General features: G+C 38.8%; 1 protein-coding gene across 1 annotated transcript in view; it reads left to right on the forward strand.

The window, feature by feature from the left end:
- SCIN (scinderin) overlaps positions 1 to 14,365 on the forward strand; it is a 68,637-nt gene that overhangs the window by 49,114 nt on the left and 5,158 nt on the right. The window contains exons 10-13 of the mRNA XM_006911952.3: positions 5,162 to 5,252; positions 9,154 to 9,324; positions 13,369 to 13,546; positions 13,816 to 13,937. Of these exons, the coding sequence (XP_006912014.1) occupies positions 5,162 to 5,252; positions 9,154 to 9,324; positions 13,369 to 13,546; positions 13,816 to 13,937 (562 nt within the window). The remainder of the gene's footprint in view (positions 1 to 5,161; positions 5,253 to 9,153; positions 9,325 to 13,368; positions 13,547 to 13,815; positions 13,938 to 14,365) is intronic.

Consider the following 14,365-nt stretch of genomic DNA (forward strand, 5'->3'; position numbering starts at 1 on the left):
AAAACAAGCAAACAAAAACAAACAAACAAAAACTAAAGGTTTACTTCAGAGAGTTGCAAGTTCTGGAGATACAGGTGAGCTACTGCTCAAAGACCTGCCCCAGGTGTCTCGAGAGTATATATTATATAGGGCAAAATCATTAGTCATGGAAACAAAGGGAGTGGGTTTGTGGGCAGTACTGATTGGATGGTACTGGAGTAATTCATCATCATGTCTAGTTCTGGAATCAGCCATGGTGTCATCACATCTGGTCCGGTGGGAAAGTGGTCAGTGGGGCTGTTTTGCTGCAATGGGTCTGGGGCCGAAACATATCTGAAGCCAAGATGTTATCCTTAGTTTATCCTTGTTGTCATGATCGATAGACCCGAGGCTTTATTCTTAAAAGGTTTGTCACTGGCTGGAACCTCTGTCCTAAGGTTTAATGATTAAGAGAATAGACATACAAAGGCGGAAGAATAAGAGTGGAAAAAAGCAAGTGAGTCACAGTGCCACAGAGCCTGCTTGAATCAGAGAAAATGACAGGAGATAATATGGCTGTGTATGGCTGTGGGGCAGAAATGTATGGTGATTCTCATTAATGCCGTGGTGTACATTAGAATCTCAGCAGTCCCACCACGCTGAGTCAGATCTCTTTGGTACGGGGACCAGGCATTTGAATTAGTGAAAATTGCCCAGGTTATTACGTGCAGCTAGTGTTTAGAAACATTGCCTAAGGCAGTACCTGTCAATCATTAAAGTGCATATGAAACAGCTGGGGATCTTGTTAAAATGCAGGTTCTGCTTTAGTGGGTCAGAGGTGGGGACTGAGATTCTACATTTCTAAGTAGTTCCTAGATCACGCTGATGTCTCTGGTTACCAGACCACACTTTGGGTAGCAAGAGACTAAGGGACAGAGATAATCATCCCATCTTCTGAACATGGTTGGGCTCAAGGCACTGATCAGTGTAAGTAATAAATAGTAAGGTCACACTGTGGGGACAGATATGACTCTGTCATCTGTTGGGACACTCACCAAAGACAAATGTCACCATATAAGCAGAGATCTGACCCCATTCCCACTGAAGGCTGCAACATCACATAGGCAAAGGAAGATTTTACTTTGCCTTTATACCTTCCGCCTGCACCTCTCAGTTTTAAGATCTTTTTTGAGAAGTCTTCTTTTCCCCAGTCTTCTCAGCAATATTCTGTTTTACCTGATTTCACTTAATAAAAAGTTAGAGAATCCCCTATTACATGATATGTTATAAAACCCCCATTCCTTTGGAATAGTCCAGCATGGTATGTGGACTTAAGGCACTTGGTTGGACAGTCCCCATTGAACAGTGAGTGCCTTGACACTGACTCTAAGTAATCTTAACCTTTAATTCAAATTCATTATGTAAAACCACATAAGATGTGGATACACTGGCATTTTTTTTCCATTTTTGCAATGAATTTCATGGGAACAGAGAATTAGAATGCATCAATTTAAAGTCTCTGTTGTATGAAATAAAATATTTAATTATATATGTCTCTTAGAGCAGTGATTCCCAACCTTTTTGGCACCAGGGACCGGTGCTCCTATGGGAATCTAATGCCTGATGATCTCAGGTGGAGCTGAGGTGGTGATGCTAGCGCTGGAGAGCGGCTGCAAATACAGATAAAGCTTTGCTTACTTGCCTGCCACTTACCTCTGGCTGTACATCCCATTTCCTAACAGGCCATGGACTGGTACTGGTCCGCAGCCTGGAGGGGACCCCGGCGCTAATCTACTAGTAATGATGTGTGACTGAAACAAAGTTAGGGAGCAAAAGATTAGACCAGAGAAATTGGAGGGAGCCAAATTGTGAATGGCCTTGTAATCATGCTGCGAGGATGAACTTTATTTTCAGGACACTGGGAGCCAAAGAATTTGCACATGATCATGATCGTTTTTTATCTTAGCATAATTATTCTGATTGACATCTAAAGAACAGACTGGTGGGAGAAGATTGGTGGCAGGGAGGTCACTAGAAATTTGTTGTAATATCAGGCTAGAATTCAGTGTAACAGTGATAGGGAGAGAAAGGACGAGGCAAGTTTGCAAGGTATTATGGAGTTGGCATCTGAAAGACTGGTTACAGGGAAGAGAATAAAATGACCAAGCAAAGAATGATTCCCCAGATTTCTAGTCTGTGCACAAGTGGACAGTGTTTCATTCACTGAAATAAGAAACTTGGGAGGAGGATAAGTTTGCCCCCCCGCTCATTCCCCAACTCTCAGAAAAATTGAAAGAGGAAAAGAAGATAATAAGATTATACTGCATTTGTTAATAGTTACTATTTTGAGGATAAGACTGAGGATGGGGGAGGAGGTCATTTAGTTTTTCTTTTTTTTTTTTTCAATTTGGTGTGTTCAATGTTTCTATGATGAGAATTATGAATTTTTGTGATGTCAAGAATATAGTTTAGATACCAAGAGTCCTTTTATGAGTCTTTGCCACTTAATATTGTTACCGGAGCAAAGAGTTCCATTTGCCTGCACGCATCTAATTTATCAAAAGAGACATGTACAGATTTTACAGCAAAAACAAGCAAACAAAAACAAACAAACAAAAACTAAAGGTTTACTTCAGAGAGTTGCAAGTTCTGGAGATACAGGTGAGCTACTGCTCAAAGACCTGCCCCAGGTGTCTCGAGAGTATATATTATATAGGGCAAAATCATTAGTCATGGAAACAAAGGGAGTGGGTTTGTGGGCAGTACTGATTGGATGGTACTGGAGTAATTCATCATCATGTCTAGTTCTGGAATCAGCCATGGTGTCATCACATCTGGTCCGGTGGGAAAGTGGTCAGTGGGGCTGTTTTGCTGCAATGGGTCTGGGGCCGAAACATATCTGAAGCCAAGATGTTATCCTTAGTTTATCCTTGTTGTCATGATCGATAGACCCGAGGCTTTATTCTTAAAAGGTTTGTCACTGGCTGGAACCTCTGTCCTAAGGTTTAATGATTAAGAGAATAGACATACAAAGGCGGAAGAATAAGAGTGGAAAAAAGCAAGTGAGTCACAGTGCCACAGAGCCTGCTTGAATCAGAGAAAAAGCTATCTTAAAGAAGTGAAATCTGTGTGTGGTTACAATATCACAAATGTTGAATACTTGCCTTTGTTAATGTATGGTTTGTGGACCTTCCAAAGCTTCCATAAAGGTAGCGAAGACGCATTTAGAAAATAAGCAGATCTCTTAAAAAATGGCTTTCAAATTAAACAAGTTTCTGGTTTTTGTGATAGTTTCGATGCAAGGATATAAATGAGTTAAGTCCAGGAGGCAGAGTTAAAGGTGAAAGATTAGAATTAAATCAGCTTCTGAATACCCAAACTTGTCTTCTTATTCCTAAAACTACTTGTATTCTAGAATGATAGGAGGGAAATAATTTCAGTAGTGATCCTTTTTCCCCGAAATGTCAGGTAATGGAAATTGAACAATAGAAATGAAGAACCTCTTGAAGCAGTAAATTCATTTTCATGTAGTATTTATGTTTAATAAGCAATGAGTACTACAGGTTTGTAAAGAAATCATGTTGAAGATTGCTTTTTATACCCCCTAAGCATACGATTTCAAAATTAGAGGCAAAGAGCAGCTTTATTATGTCTTGATTGTAGTGGAGTACTTGACCCCCTGGGTCATACATCCATAAATCAAATTGGTTTGAATCTGTCTGGATGGGAGCATGGTCATGTTGACAGGAAGAAGATGGGCTCGAGATAAGTAGTGAAGTATTTCTTAAGAGTGTCAGAAGGCAAAAGTTTGGTCAAGTTTTTCACATTTGCTGGTTGAAATATTTGGGGGAGGAATAAAATGGAGACAAAAATTTGGTGATATTGTCTATTGGTTGATTTTACTTCCTGTAGAAAAAAAAGCAAAATGGAGAAATAGCCAAGAAGCTGCAGATATGATGAAGGAATGACAAGTGGTAACAGGTCCTGTTGTTATCCTGTTACTTCCCATCCTGTGCTCCTATGGGTTCACAGAAGTGTGTGTTAACATTATAGGCTCATGAAAAATTTTGATTATTAGTATTCATGGGTGTCTTTATTAGGGAAAGCATTTTTTATTTTATTTTAATGTGACTGACATGAGCATGAGCTTTTTTTTTTCTCTTTTCGCTCCTCTGCGGAACATTTTTATATCAATCATTTGACTATTGGTACAATGAAATATTCTGAGATAATAAGACATGTTCCCAGTACTCAATGTTTTGATGTGTGTGTGGTGCCCAGGGTAGGAGATTATCGTTCATTTGTTCTGGGTATGGAACAGGTCACTTCCAAGGTTTCACAAGAAAATATATGGTCAACTTTCACAATCCATTTCTGGGATTAGTATTTCTCTTGCTAACTGCTTGTCAGAGGTGGGAGAGGAAAGTTGGCTGGAGACAAACAATTCTTAATGCTTTGCTGGTTACCCCAACCATCACCTCTCTATTCTACCCCCACACACAAATTCATCAAACAGGCAGATCTCCCCAAAATTGCTTTACAGGTTAAGCTAATGATTGGAGTTATAGCTACATGCTACCCTAGAAGGAGAAGTTGCAAATGAACCGGACAAATTGATTGATTGACCCTTGTCTGGGTCGCTGGTAGTTTAGCCACTCTTATAGTTTTATTAATAATTCCTTTCAAGAAATGGTAGAATGACAAAATGGGGCCTCTCCATTGCCTACTTCTGATGATTATTTTGTTGATTTTTCTGGGCTCAGGCATTTGGTAGTATGCTCACCAAATATTCATTGAACGATCAAGTGCCTCTGATATCCAGCCTAGAAGATTTGGCTCAGATTCTCCTAATCAAATGGATTATTTTCATTATGGGTATGGTTTCCCAAAATTGGCAGCTCCAACCTAAAGTCAGACAGAACTGATTCCTTATTTAAGTTAAGTAAGGAGCTAAGCCTCAATTTCTTTACCTATAAAATAGAGATAAAGATACCCACCACATATAGTTCTAGACAATATACAGGACAATTCATGGCTTAACATTAGTACTTGCAAAAAACGATAGCTTCTACAGCCATATCATGTTAAAACAGGTGGTTCCTTCTTGATCTTTTATAGTAACTTAAGTTTCTGCTTGAAATATCTACATTAGAAGGTCTTAAAACTTAAATACAGGCTAATTATTTTATGTTTGTTCCTCCAGGCAAGGAGCGAATGCCACGAGAGATGAGCTGACGACATCTGCATTCCTGACCGTTCAGTTGGACAGGTCCCTTGGAGGACAGGCTGTGCAGGTGGGAATATTTTTACTCCCACAACTCATAGACATTAAAGTTTTACTAGCCCAATGTCTAGTGAAAGCCCTCCTCCCAAATTGGAATGGGAATTTGGCATTTTCTAGATGCACCTATTTTTTCGTTTTGGAATTCAAGTAATCCTATTCTCATGCCATACTAGTTCTCTCAGGCTTCAGGAAAGAGGAAACAAACAAAATAAAAACAACAAAACACAAAATAAACTGTTAATAGATTTAAGAGCCCAGCAGAATTTTCCTTTAAAATCACATATGTCAATGACAGTCACTTGACATTAAAATCGTTCTGAGTTACCACTTCCAGCTATTGTTAAACGGATGTGATAAAGGCAGAATTATTCCCCCATCTTCATTCCTGCAAAGATGTCAGCATCCTAATCCTCAGGACCTGTGAAAATATATTACTAGACATAGAGGAATTAAGAATGGTGGTAGAAGTAAGGTTGGTCACCAGCATTTCTTAAAATAGAAAGAGTATCCAGGATTACTAGGAAGATCAAGTATAATCACAAGGATCCTTGTAAGTGAAACAGGGAGGCAGCATGAGAGAGATTCAACCAGCTTTAAAGAAGCTCCCACCCCAGCCAAGTACTATGGGCAGCCTCTAGAAGCTGAAAAAGACAAATGTATTTGCCCCTAGAGCCTCCAAAAAAGAATGTAGCTCTGCGACACCGTGATTTTAGTTCAGTGATACTCGTTGAGTACTTCCAAACTCCAGAACTATAAGACAAATCTGTGCTTGTTTACAGTAAAACTGTGGTAATTTGTTACAGCAGCAATAGGAATTAAATGCATCAGTATAGAACAAGCACAAATTAATAATTCTAATTAATAGTAAAAAAAAAAGATGTTTTACACACTCCCAAATCATAAACATATGTAAGTTATATTTTGCACAGGCAAACTGAAATAAACCTTGATAAGAGGTTGTAGAATCTTGGCTGAGGGGGGATGATGGAGGAGAGGGAAAAAGAGGAAGAGAAAGAGGAGGGGAGGGGAGAGAAGGGGGAGAAAGGAAAGAAAAGGGATGGGAGGGCAGGGGAGGGAAAAGAGGGAGGGAAATGTAGGAGGAAATGAGAGAAGAGAAGAGAAAGGAGAGAATGGTGTGAAGGGAGGAGAGAGATGGATTCTTTAGGTATTTCTGAAAATAAAAATGTGTTGAGAATTACTGAAGACAAATTCTAGATGATGGTTTTATATAAATGAGTTAACCTTTTGGGTGTGTGTGTGTGTGTGTGTGTATATGTAGAGAGAGAGAGTACATATATACATATAGATATATAGATGAGTTAACCTTTTGGCGTGTGTGTGTAGTATAAATATAGATATACAGATATTAACATAGATATATAGAGACAAATAGAGATAGAGAAAGGAAGTGAGAGAGAAATAATGTTTGATTTATTATATAGTTGGAATGTCATACAATGGGACTCCAATATCAGTGTCTAGTTCTGGCTCTCCTCATTGTGTCAAAGGAACCATTTTCAGCCTGATTTGACCTTCCTTCCTCTTTTCTCAAGCTCAGCTACTCCTCTTCTTATATTTTGGTGGAATATCCATTTCAGGACCTTTATTAGTAACCACAGGAAATTCTTGGTCTTTGCTCGTTGTAATTTCTTAACATGTAATGTTAAATGCAGACTTCAAGGAGACTTTGTTTCCCTTCAGTGTACTCCAGTGTGTCTGTCTCCTCCTCTTTTAACCCCAGGAATGGCACTGGCTTGTCCCCGGGCTTTACAGAAAGATCTCCCTAGTGTTTCTCTCCCTCTCTTTCTCCTTCATTTCCTAGCTGGAGCAGCTCTTACTGCCTGGGCATTTTTTACTTGCCTCTTTGTTTTCTCTAGCTGGTTGGGGGAAGGCAGTCTGTTCCCATCTGTTGGGGAAAGCATCCTCCAGATGGGGGTTCAGACTGAAAGCAGGTGCTCTTTCGGCCAGTGTGGTGACACTTCTGACACAGCAGCATTAAGTGTTCCCTTCACAGGAATTTATCTTAACTTCCTCATTCCTGATGCCAAGTAAACCAAGATTCTACGTGGTGTATAGTTTTTTGTTTTGTTTGTAAATCTATAAATGTGTAATTGCTTCTTCAAAGGTGATAATTAAATAAATAGGTGATCAAGTACTTTAGTACATAAAACCTAAAATGTGGAGGCTGGATTTGGTCTCCCAGCTGGTTTCTTTTCCATCTTGTTACTTGTTAATAGATATACTATAAAGCAATTTAGATTTAGATTTAAAGGTAAATATTATCTTTAAAAAAATTATATCAATTGTTAATTAACAAATTATTAAAATTGAATTTTTAAAATGTACTGAACTCTATTTCACAATGAAGTATTATATTCATTTCCTGAATTAAACAATTCTAGCTAAGAACTGACATCATCTATGCCATTTAATTGATCTTTAACTTTCCTTACCAAATTATATAAAAACTTTTAAGATATTTATTATGCCTTATAAATTCCATGTTTCATAGTAAAATATTGAGATACCCAGTGGATGAATTTCCATTGTTAAACAGTTGAATCCTAAATTGACAATGAAATGGTCATGTTTAGTTTTATCACTAGATGGCAGTAGTTTATAATAATGCATAAATAACAAGTCCTTGATTGCTGTTTTAAACATCCTTTTGTGAGTATATTAACAGTACTGAAAATTCTTCAATTCTCTCTCATTCTCATTTCACAGGTAGAGTGGGTCTTAATCAGTGGCCCCTTTTCAGTTAGCAATTGAAGTTTTCTCAATTTTATGGGAAATGCCAAGCCAACAAAACTTTTATGTACTCCTAGCTAACCTCAGCCCCGGCTTTGGGACTGTCACTCAAAAGACATTTTTATAATTTGCTACTTGCTTATTTGAATGTTTACTAATTGAAAGATCTGCAAAATTATTTTCAATGCTCCCTTAGTCCTCCCCACAATGATATATGCATCAACATTCCCATTCATTTGGCTTCCTTAACAAGACACACCAGAGTAGATGAGACCGTTCAATTTTAGCATAGGACAGAATAATTGAAAACAATAGAGAACTGGAACAATATTTGAACACCTTATGTAAAAAAAAATGCATCAATAACTTATGCAAGAAATAAGAAATTCATTTCTAATCCAATATCTGGTATTAAGCTAATAGGCGAAATTAAATAATTTACCATTTATTTTCTTCAATTTCCTTATTCTGAAAAGCCTTTGTAATGTATTTTTTAAAGTGCTTATGTTAAGCAAATCTATTATTAACATTTCTAAAATTAAGTTAAAAAGTATAAAGTTTATTTTATTTTTGCCAGTTTTCGATGTTTAGATAGAAATCTATCCATCCCTAGATGAATTTACAATTTTTCATCTCAGTCGTAGGGATGTGGAAGTAATAAGTATGCTTTTGCATTGTCTTTTTTTGTGGAGGCACCTGAAGGAGCGTCTCTTAATTTTTGAAACAAGATACAAACACGTGAGAAATAAGTATAGCCCTAAATATCTGTAAAGTGTTGGTGGTATTGAAAAAAAAAAAAGATTCTTCATAAAAGATGGCCTACATCAGCACCTTGCTTGCTCCCTTTTGGAGATGTAGATGTACAGACTCCATCTCTATGCTTTCTGGAAGCAGAAAGTGGTGCAGAATGACACTGTTTTGCCTGAGAGAAAGCGATTGGTAACTCTGGGTCTGGAGTAACAAGCGATTCTTATGTCAATGAGAAAACTGTGCTTGATTATCATTAACCTACATTTTCTGTTCAATGTTTTTCTTCCTGCTCTTGACTCGTGGTTTATTTTTTGTTTGGTTTTCAAAAAGAAAAATGAAAACACATTTGCAAATACAGCCTTCATTCATGGCACCCTTTATTTTCTTTCTTTTATTACCCTGCCCCTTAGATCCGAGTCTCCCAGGGAAAAGAACCTGCACATCTGCTGAGTTTGTTCAAAGACAAACCGCTCATTATTTACAAGAATGGAACATCAAAGAAAGGAGGTCAGGTACCTGCTCCCCCTACACGCCTCTTTCAAGTCCGAAGAAACCTGGCATCTATCACTAGAATCGTGGAGGTATGTCATGCATTCAATAAAATAACCTGAGCCATCAAGTATTAGTCTTTAAAAAATTGGCAAACAAGCTGCCTTCAGTTCTATAATTAATCCAGTGTTCACAATAAAAAAATAAAAATAAAAGAATAAAAAAATAATAAAAGCAGGAGAATTAAGTAAAAAGTTAGTTCCAGATACCAGGTCTCTCACATTTTTCAACCTTATTATACCAAAACAAATGAATTTTAAGAATAATGTAACAAATCAAGCTGTCAAAGCCATGAGGCGGCTTACGCTCTATCTTGGAAGGCCTAGGGGAAGATGGATGGTGGTGACGATCAGTTGACTACGCTGGGGAAATTTGAGAGGGAAGGCCCTTGTCTATACAAGTGTAATGAATATGAGAAGGACGCTTCACTGCATTGGGCCAGAACCATAACTCAACTGGTCAAATAAGCTGTCTGACAGTAGCTCTGAAAGAAATCAAACCCCATATCACAGTGTCATAAGACAAGAAGACCTCCAGGTATGGGCAAGGCCAGTAGGTGCAGGTGTTTAAATGGCTGAGTGCTTTTACCTCTAGAATGAAATGATCTGTCACACCTCATATCCCAGTCACCTTAGTCACTACTGAAATCTAAGTCTCCTAAATCAACCTAAACTACCCTGTACACTCTGTATATCCTCAAACATGGACCCATTTGCCAATCTTTCCTTTCCACACAAGCTATTCAGCTGAGCCCTGAAAACCAGGTTGGTCATACATCTCTCCATCTACAACCTGTTTTCTAAGCCACCTCCTCCTTCATGCTCTACTGTTTTCTGAGGACACTGATTCCCATAAAGCTATCTCAAGTAGAAATTGTTTTTCCCCAGTACCCAGTGGCCAGTGATGGAGTGGCCGGGGTACCCTCCCTGATCACCCTTGCCTCTTTGACGTCTCTCCTAATCAGACTGTCCCTCCCCCAGCCCCCTGCATCTACTTAGCTGCCAGTCCTTCCTCTCTTAGTCTTTGGTGGCTTCAGCCTTTGCTTTACTATCTTCATCACTCTAGCTTCTCTTATCCAACCATCTTGTCCTTGACCCCATTTCATCTCACACTCACATGGGTCTATAATAAACCTTACCATTGGCAATAAATGTAGCACCTCAGACATCTGTTTCAGACATCTAATCTCTGACAGCCATCTCCTGTCCTAGCTCCTTTACTCCAGGATGCTTTTTTCAGCAATTCTCCAGTCTCATACTTGAATCCATGAACCCTCTCCATCTATCACACCCTTCAGGTTCTCCTCTCTCTCCAAATCTCCAACATCCCTGCTCTCTACTGATGACTGAATCAGAGTTCACAGAGAACATACATGTGATCACATGAGAATTACCTTCTCTGATCTCCTCCCCTCCAATTCACCAACTTGTCTGCATCTGTACATAAATATTCTCCTTCCTGACTGTTTTAAATAAATTTAAATTGTTAATTTATTTATATTTAACAATTAATAAATGTTTTACAATAGTTATTTACATACAAATGCTAAACTACTTTAGAAATCAGTATCAACCTATTCTCACACATAAATTAAAAATAAATCATGATGTTTGTATAAAGTATATGTCGGTAAATAATACATATTTATTACATAAATAAAATGCGACTCCTATTTAAGGCTAGATTCCTCCAACCTCTACCCACTGCCAATTTCTGTCTGGAATCCCCTGCCCTCTGGGCTTTCTAAAGAATTTCCTGGATTTCGCTCTGTCCTGATTTCTCATCCCATTTCCGGTTCATCATTGTTGTGGGCAATGATCTTCTTTCTCTACTGTAACATCAGTTTCTTCTTCTGTCTTGTATCATTTCCTTCAGAATACAAACATGCCTTAAAGGAACCGCCATCCTTTCTTTAAAAACTCTCTTTTGACCCTGACCCTCCCAGCGACATCCTTTACCTGCCCTCCTTAAATCCACAAATCCTCAAACAGTTGTCTTCACTTATTCACCATCTCTTTTTTAAGCCTATTCTCTCAAAACCCATTTCACTCAGGCATCTATCTATTCCCACCATTCCACCAAAATGGTTTTTATTTAGTTTTCCAATTTCCTGCCTTCCGCATTTCTCTGGTCTCACTTTACATAATATCACACTTACATTTCCTCAGACATCCTCTCCTGTCTTTTTGAAAAACCAGGCTTCTGAAATGCCGCATTTACCAGGATTTCTTCCAAACCTCAGGGCCACCCTTCTAGAGGCAGTTTTTCTGGATTCTCCTCCTCTCCTTATCCTCTAAGCATTTGAGTGCTCCAAGGATCAGTCTTGGCATTGTTCACAGTGATCTCGTTCAGTCCTGTAGTTTAAATGCCATCCAGAATATTCTATGCATGGATTCTCATGTGTTCAATTATGACTAATTTTTTTTAATCTATCAAATTAAAAGACAGTTTAACTCTTATCTATGGGCATCTCAGTTGATTTCAAAGGAAAGAGCCAATGAGAATCATTACATTCCTATTCTCTTCCCAGTGCACACTTTTTTATGAGACGTGGTAGACTGCTTGTAATGCAGCTCCTTTATTTCCTTGTGTTTCTCAAACTGGCCTTCACATTCCTAGCCTCTCTGAAATGCACTAATCAAAATCATTGTTTTTAGGGCTTTCTGTTTTCATCCCCCGGCATGCTAAAGATTTATAATTCTCTGTTTTAGAACTACCTCCCTGATCCCATACCAATCTGGTCATGGGCCTCTCGTCACCCATCTCTCTATCAGCCAAGCTCTTTTCTCTATCAATAAGAAGACATTTGGATTAGAAATTTGAAGTCATGATTTCTGTAACTTTCCATCCCATCTAATTTATTTGAACTTGGTCCAGGGGGCCTCGTTCCTACTGAATGAGGACAATAGCCACATGCTGAATATTACCACCCCCTGGAATGTCTTTAAAACTTCCAACAGCCATTTCTTCTTCCTGTAGTGCTCCCTCTGGGGACAGAGTCCTGTCAAGCCTGGTGAGATTCAGCTCTCTCAAAGTTGATGTCTTCATTTAGCAGCTCAACGCAGTTGGCCAAACAGCATCACTTGGCACAGCTGATCACCAGCTGCTTCTTGAAATACTTTCTTGGCCTCAACGCCACACTCTTGTTTTCTTCCTCTCTCATGGCACACATCACATTGAGTCCCACAGTCATGAAGAAAGTCATGCATATACTTTCACAGTCACAGAGTCAGACTGACATTCTCACAGAGACTGACACAGTCACAAAATCGCAAGGTCATAGATTCAGTCAGACACGAGCCCATCTCACATGCTCAGGCTCACTGCCAAGCCTGAGACTCTGCACGTGCTGGTCTCTGCCCAGAGCTTCCACCTTTAGCCTCACTCTCCAGCCAGAGCATGGACCCACCTGGGTCCCTTTCAGTCCTCTGTGTCCTCATGGAGCCAAACTGTTCTCCTGGCCAATCTTAGACAGTGTCCACAGCGTCTGGTTGAAAAAAAAGGGGACTTGTCAGTGCTATGTTTTTATCCCAAATAAACAATCTTTCATAATTTGAGCTATAATTTATCTAAACCTGGAGAACCTTTTAGTGAACCTCATTATTATCTCTTTTCCTGCATTGGACTCCAGTCCCCTGTTTTGTGATTTTTAGGTGTGCCTTCAATTATTTGATAAATGGTCTCTTAAGCCAGGGAGAGAAAAATGAATACCTTTGCTTTATGACATTTGTGAATATTATTCCCTTTTTATTTATTTTTTAATTATAACCTATCCTTGTTTGTATGGTCTCTTTGACTATGATCATTGTTACTTACCATTTAAATCTGGCTAACTTTATTCTTAGAGCCTTGTGCTACTGTCTGCGGGCAGTTCAGCATTAAAGCGACACAGAGCAAAGTGCTCCTCCTCTAATGTTTTTAACGTCGCAGTGGTGTCCCAGTGCCACCCGAAATTAATTTCCTCGGATCAGGACAGAAGGCTATGGATGGGTTTTCACTGTCACAGACTTCTTAGATACGTTTGTTGGGGGCAGCAATGAATTTAAATCATTGTGTTATTTTTCTTCATACTCTAGGTAGATGTTGATGCGAATTCGTTAAATTCTAACGATGTTTTTGTCCTGAAACTTCAACAAAACAATGGCTACATCTGGATAGGAAAAGGTGCTAGCCAGGAGGAGGAGAAAGGAGCTACATACGTGGCAAATGTGCTCAAGTGCAAAACTGCAAGAATTCAGGAAGGAGAGGAACCAGGTGTGTACTGTGGGGCCAAAGTCACTAACTAGGACTTATATTTGCTATGATTGCTAATCATGTAATTTATTTTTTTATAAATAATCACCTTGTAAAGATTATAGAGAGTTAAGAATCCTTCCATTAGTTACAAAAGCGAGTGATGGTACCTGCTGTATTTAAGTAATTTCCTAATATTAAAATCAGGATAAGATAATATTTGTTATTGTAGAGCAATACCAACCATGTGCCTCTGAAACGCATCAGATAACTCAGTGTGTTTTCCACAGAGGAGTTTTGGAATTCCCTTGGAGGGAAGAAAGACTACCAGACTTCTCCACTGTTAGAAACCAAGGCTGAAGATCACCCACCTCGGCTTTATGCCTGCTCTAACAAGACTGGAAGATTCACTGTAAGTGTATTGGGAGAGACATTCTGCTGTTGGCTCTGATGCTTCCCAGCTATGTTACCGCTCTAATTCTCAGCTTTAGCTTACCTGTAAACCACAGATGATACACTCTACACAGGGTAGTTTTAAGTCAATGATGTAATGGATATGAAAGCATAGAAATACTGTAGTGTACTATATAAATCAAGCTGCTCTTGAAAATATCAGCTACTTTGTACCTGTATCAGCATGTAGGAGTTGCTGTATGAACATGCACATGGTTGGATTTGCTAATTCCATAATTTGACGCTTTTTGTGGCGACAGCGATGGCTTCTGATCAAACTATGTAAGTTTTACACTTCAATTTCCCAGGGTAATAAAACGTTTCACAATCTTGACCAAATAAAATATATATTGGGCAAAATCACAGGAAACTATATACACGCCTGCA

Source organism: Pteropus alecto, unplaced genomic scaffold (assembly GCF_000325575.1).
Source record: "Pteropus alecto unplaced genomic scaffold, ASM32557v1 scaffold21, whole genome shotgun sequence".
NCBI classification, from domain to species: domain Eukaryota; kingdom Metazoa; phylum Chordata; class Mammalia; order Chiroptera; family Pteropodidae; genus Pteropus; species Pteropus alecto.